Source organism: Temnothorax curvispinosus, unplaced genomic scaffold, assembly GCF_003070985.1.
Source record: "Temnothorax curvispinosus isolate PA1 unplaced genomic scaffold, ASM307098v1 QBEX01002649.1, whole genome shotgun sequence".
Taxonomy (NCBI): Eukaryota; Metazoa; Arthropoda; class Insecta; order Hymenoptera; family Formicidae; genus Temnothorax; species Temnothorax curvispinosus.
Genome location: NW_020212429.1, coordinates 1 through 5,883, shown reverse-complemented (window position 1 = coordinate 5,883; position 5,883 = coordinate 1). Strand labels below are relative to the sequence as shown.

Genomic DNA, 5,883 nt, shown 5'->3' with positions numbered 1-5,883 from the left:
TGCGGGCCATCATTCGAATTTTCTTGCATCGTGTGATCGGCGCGTGCCCCCTTGCCCTGCGTGATATCTCTCGTCCTTCGTCGCACTCGGCACGTGGCGACGGGGATATCCGCGTAGGAGTAATTGCTTGCGCGCGTGCTATCATTCGACCATCTAGTTTGGTTCATTAATCGAACATTCGCGGTCCATCGGGACATTGAAATCGGATAATCGGGGTGTGCCCTTCGCGTGATATATCTTGTCCGCACGTCGCACGGCACGTCGCGGCGAATATATCCGCGTATTCGTGGTTTTCGCGCGCACGCCATTACTCCGATCTCTCGAGCTAATCGTGGCATAATTGTTGCGGATTTTGCCTTTGAAAAATTAATTGCGAAAGGCGATCGACTATTCGTGAACTTCCATCGTCATCAACCTTTGTTTTCGAACTCGAGGCGTCCGCCCCCCCTCGACCTTGGCGAGCGGCGCGGCTTTCGCTCATGCTTATTTGGTCTCCGCATTCCGGAGCGAGACATACTTCTTGCGTTTGTTGTGCTGGCTGCCACCCCCCTGAATTCTCTCGACTTTCGAACTCGTTGCTTCGTTTCGTGTGTTGTGTATATATTTTCGCTACCGGTTGACGAGCATAGCGTTGCGCGTTCACGAGCGGCCTTCACTTTGAGACAGGTACATCTTAATTGTACTCCGGTTTCAAGATGACTCGAGGTAGCAGCGCGCGGCGCCGCGAGCTGTGCATTCGGCGCATGCAGGAGGTGCATCAATATTCGATGCTCGCGGTAGACAACGTGGCCATGAGGCCAACCTTCCTTGTTCGGTATCCGGCTGTAGCGCAATTAGTTCAGGATTTTGAGGAGGCCCACCTCCAAATAATCCAAGACGCTACGGATGAAGAATTCGCCCAAGAAGACGTGATACGTAATGAATTTGACACAATGCGGTTCGCGGTAATAGGGCGTTACGAAAGCTTCGTTCCCGCGCGGGAGACCGACGAATCCGCGCGGAGCGCGCCGCCGGCGCATCACTCCGCGATCAAATTACCGAAGATCGCCCTTCCTCAATTTAACGGTGATCTTGACAAATGGCCGTCGTTTATCGCGCTGTATAACCAGGCGATCCACGAAAATCGCGGTGTGTCCGCGATCGAGAAATATCAATATTTGTTGGCCTCGCTATCGGGAGAGGCTCTCGGCGTAGTGAGAAACCTGCCATTGACCGCGGAAAATTACGAGATCGCGTATGATGCTCTTTGGGAGCGCTACCAGAATAGGCGCAAATTAGCGACGCAGTACTGGCGTTCGTTCGTACACGCCAAACCGTTGGTTGCGGATTCCGCCGAATCACTCCGCGCGTTACTGGACGTGTTCACCGAAAACACGCGCGCCCTGAGTATGCTGGATTATCCGGTCGACGCGTGGGACTTTATGCTGCTTAATCATTTGCTCGAAAAGCTCACTCCCACGCTCCGGGAGAAATTCGAAGCGGCCCACATGACCGTGGAATCGCCGCGGTATGATCAGTTAACGAAATTTCTAGCGGGATACTGCACGGTTCTCGCGTCGGCGTCGGGCTCTTCGGCGCAACCGAGTAAAAGGAAGGCCGCGTCGACCACCTCGCTCGTCGTCCAAAACGCCGCGTGCCCTAAATGTACGGAGCAGCATTTGCTGGCTAAGTGCCCCGTTTTCCTGCAGCTCTCGGTCCGGGAGCGGCACAATTTTGCTCGCGAATCGGGGCTCTGCCTAAACTGCCTCCGCGCGGGACATAACTTGAAGAATTGCTCTAGCCCGTTTACCTGCCGGCATTGTCAGGCAAAGCATCACTCGCTCCTGCACTTCGGGCAGGCCAGCGCCCCATCGCTCGAGGCCGCCTCGGCGGTCACTCCAGTCGCGGACATCCCTGCGGCTCCGGCGGATACGGGCGATGGCCCGATCGTCTCCCTGGCGAGCACTTCGAGTCGCGTAGTCCTGCTCTCGACGGTGCGTGCGGAGGCGCTCGACGCTCACGGCATCGCCTTCCCGGTTCGTGTATTGCTCGATAGCGCGAGTCAGGCTAATTTCGTCTCGGAGAGCTGCCTTCAGCGGGGCGGCTACGCTCGGGCAAGGCATCGTGCGACGGTGATGGGCGTCGGCGAAACGAAGGCCGCCACTACTAGAGGCCTTACCTCATTCGTAATCCGGGTGCGAGATGAGCCCGACATTCGATTTCCGGTGGAAGCCACCGTGCTCCCTCGCATCACCTCGCCGTTGCCTGGTAGCCGTGTCGATTCCAAACCGTGGAATCACCTGCGGGGGCTGCCCCTCGCAGATCCAGAATTTTATTTGCCCGGCTCCATCGATATTCTGCTGGGGGCGGAATCCTTTGTGTCCGTGTTGCGCGACGGTCGGCGTACCGGTAAAAACGGGGAACCGGACGCCTTTAACACAGCATTCGGCTGGGTTTTGATGGGCGCGGTCTCTCCTTCGCTTCACGCGCAATCCGTGCACTCCTTCGCCACCACTATCGAGTCGATTGACGCCGCGGTGGGGCAGTTCTGGAAATTGGAGGAGGTTCCCGAATCTATTCCTTGCTCCGAACAGGATCGGCGTTGCAGGGAGATATTCGACCAAACCACCTATCGTGACCATTCGGGCCGCTTTGTTGTCTCATACCCGTTCATCTCGGACCCCCCTACGTTCGTAGATTCGCGACCGATAGCCGTCAATCGACTGCGCGCTCTCGAGCGTCGTTTCAAGTCTAATGGGGAGTTTCGAGAGGGCTATAACGCGTTTATGCAGGACTATTTAGATAGCGGCCACATGGAGTTGGCGAGCGATCCTTTCCCCGCGGACGGTCGCGTGTACTATTTGCCCCATCACGGGGTTTACAAGCTGGACAGCGCGACCACAAAACTTCGCGTAGTTTTTGATGCTTCGTCGAAATGCCCGAACGGGCTATCCTTAAACGATACCTTGCTCAGTGGCCCGAAATTGCAGCCCGACATAGTCGCGGTTCTACTTCTCTTTCGCGCGGAGCCCGTGGCCATTACCGCGGACGTAAAGCAAATGTTCCGGCAGATCTGGATCCACCCGGAGCATCGCAATTATCAGCGCATCGTCTGGCGCTTTTCGGAATCGGAACCGATCCTCGATTACATACTCACGACGGTCATATTCGGCACCACGGCCTCTCCGTTTCTGGCGATTTATTGTTTGCTCAAATTGGCCCACGACAATCGGAGTAAGTACCCGTTGGTGTACGCGGCGCTGATCGAGTCTCTCTACGTGGACGACGTCGTCGTCAGTGTCCGCACCGTTGAGAGAGCTGTTGCGCTCCGCGATCAATTGCTCGAGCTTTTTCGGAGTGCTGGATTTGAGTTGCGGAAGTGGGCGAGTAGCCACCCCGCCGCGTTGGGTGGCCTCGATCCGGAAATCTGCAGTCAGAAGACGCTTTCCTTTGAGTCGGCCGACGATCAAGCGCTTAAGGTTCTGGGTCTTCGTTGGCACTCGCAGTCGGACAGTTTCGGGTTTCAGCTAAACTCTCTGACGCGAGGATGCACAAAGCGAACGATACTGTCGGAGGTAGCACGCATATTTGATCCATTGGGTTTCTTGGCGCCGTTGACCTTCACCGCAAAACGATTGATCCAACGGTTGTGGACCTTGAAGCTCGAGTGGGACGACGAGCCCCCATCAGATGTTCGCCATCAGTGGGAACGATATAAGTCGGAGTTCGACGCGTTGGCTCCCCTGCGAATACCCCGTACCTTTCCCTCGGGCGCGAACGTTCGGCACGAATTGCATGGATTTTGCGATGCGAGCGAGCAGGGATATGGGGCCGTCGTGTACTTGCGTACGGTCGCTCCGGCGGAGACCGGGGTCGCGATACTTTGTGCGAAATCTAAGGTGGCTCCATTGCGCGCTATTTCCCTTCCCCGTTTAGAGCTCTGCGCTGCGGTACTTCTCGCGAATCTGCTCGCGTACGTCCGCCGGGTCCTGCAGGGACACATGAAAATCGACGCCGAGTACGCCTGGTCCGATGCCCGGGTGGCCCTGTGTTGGATCCGCTCTTCCCCGCATCGATGGAAGACCTTTGTTCGCAACCGCGTTGCTCGGATACAGGACAAGATCCCGATCTCGGCGTGGGGTCATGTGGCCACCGAGTTCAACCCAGCCGATCACTGCTCCCGTGGGCTTTTCCCTCGCGAACTCGTGGCCAATTCACTGTGGTGGAGAGGCCCTGAGTGGCTCATAGACTTCGAATCTCGCACCGGGCCGACACTCTCTGAGGAAACTCTCCCATGCGAGGAGGAGCGGATCACAGCCCTCGTCGCCTGCGACCCCCCTCATTCTATACTTTCGCTATTAGATAAGTTTTCGTCATTGGATAAGATTTGTAGGATTATCGCGTATCTTCTAAGATTCACTCGTCGATCCGGGGCCAAGTCGGTGCCCGCGACCTTGGCCGTGGATCAACTCGAGGCGCAGTCGGCGCTACTAGTTGTAGTTAAACTCGTCCAATCGATTTCCTTCAGTGAAGAAATCGATCAACTTCGAACCGGGAGGAGGCTGCCCAAACCGTTTATTAGACTTGCCCCCTTTCTTGACCCAACGGGTGTTCTCAAGGTGGGCGGCAGACTCGCCCACTCGGGGCTGACGCTTGAGGCCAAGCATCCTGTGCTCCTCCCCAGCAAACACCGACTTACCGAGCTCGTCATCGAGCAGACACATCGTACGCATCTGCACCCGGGGAGACGCACGCTCCAATATTTGCTCGCCCAGCGATTCTGGATAATCGGGGTCCATCGCGCAATCCGCCGCGTCTTAGCCGATTGCTACATGTGCTTCCGAGCAAATCCTCGCGCTCTCCAGCCTCCTATGGCCGATCTCCCGGCCGACCGGGTTAATGCAGTCAAAGCGTTTTCAATCAGCGGTGTAGACTTCGCGGGGCCGTTCTCGATCGTACCCCGCCGAGCTCGGGGAGTCTCCTCCTTCAAGGCTTATGTATGCCTGTTCGTTTGCTTCACAATTAAGGCGACCCATTTAGAAGTCGTTCTTTCATTATCTACAGACTCCTTTCTCGCTGCGCTGCGACGCTTCGTATCCCGTCGCGGACGCTGCTCACTCTTGTATAGTGATTGCGGAACGAATTTTGTGGGAGCAGCGCGAGAACTCGAGCAGCACATGTGCCACGCGGCGGAGCGAGAAAGGATCCAATGGTCCTTCAATCCTCCCTCGGCGCCCCATTTCGGGGGCATCTGGGAGTCGAATGTTAAATCGTTTAAAACCCACCTTCGACGAGTGGTGGGGGACCAAATCCTTTCGTTGGAGGAGTTCACGACGGTCCTTACCCAGATAGAGTCCGTTTTGAACTCTCGACCCCTCTGTCCGCTGAGCACCGATCCCTTGGATTTGGAAGTCCTGTCGCCCGGACATTTCTTGACTATGGAGCCGCTCGTGGCCGTCCCTTCGCCCGACCTGACTCCGCTGGCGACGAGTCGCTTAGGCCGGTGGCAGCTGGTACAGCGGATGCACCAGGATTTCTGGAAGCGCTGGCACAAGGAGTATCTCCATACTTTACAGCAGCGTCCCAAGTGGTGGATCCCCGCCAACCCGCTCACCGTGGGCTCGTTGGTACTTATCAAGGACGATAACGCGTCCCCGTTGCGTTGGAAACGCGGCCGTGTAGAAGCGCTACATCTCGGTATCGATGGTGTCCCGCGTGTCGCCACGGTTCGGGTGGCGGACGGCTCGATCCTGCGTCCCCTGGTGAAGCTATGCCCCTTGCCGACGGGCACACCACGGGCCGCGGATTCCGAGTAAAAAAGGAAAAAATACAAAGCATTGTATTTTGGTGGGCGACATGTTTGGCGCTCGCCTGTACATATTAGATGTCCGTGTCAGTAGTAAT

At 56.7% G+C, this 5,883-nt stretch overlaps 1 protein-coding gene across 1 annotated transcript; it reads left to right on the top strand.

The window, feature by feature from the left end:
- The first annotated feature begins 695 nt into the window (after positions 1 to 695).
- On the top strand, positions 696 to 5,795 carry LOC112451837. Its single transcript, XM_025011745.1, has one exon. The coding sequence runs from the start codon at positions 696 to 698 to the stop codon at positions 5,793 to 5,795; it is 5,100 nt and encodes a 1,699-aa protein (XP_024867513.1).
- Positions 5,796 to 5,883: the final 88 nt, after the last annotated feature.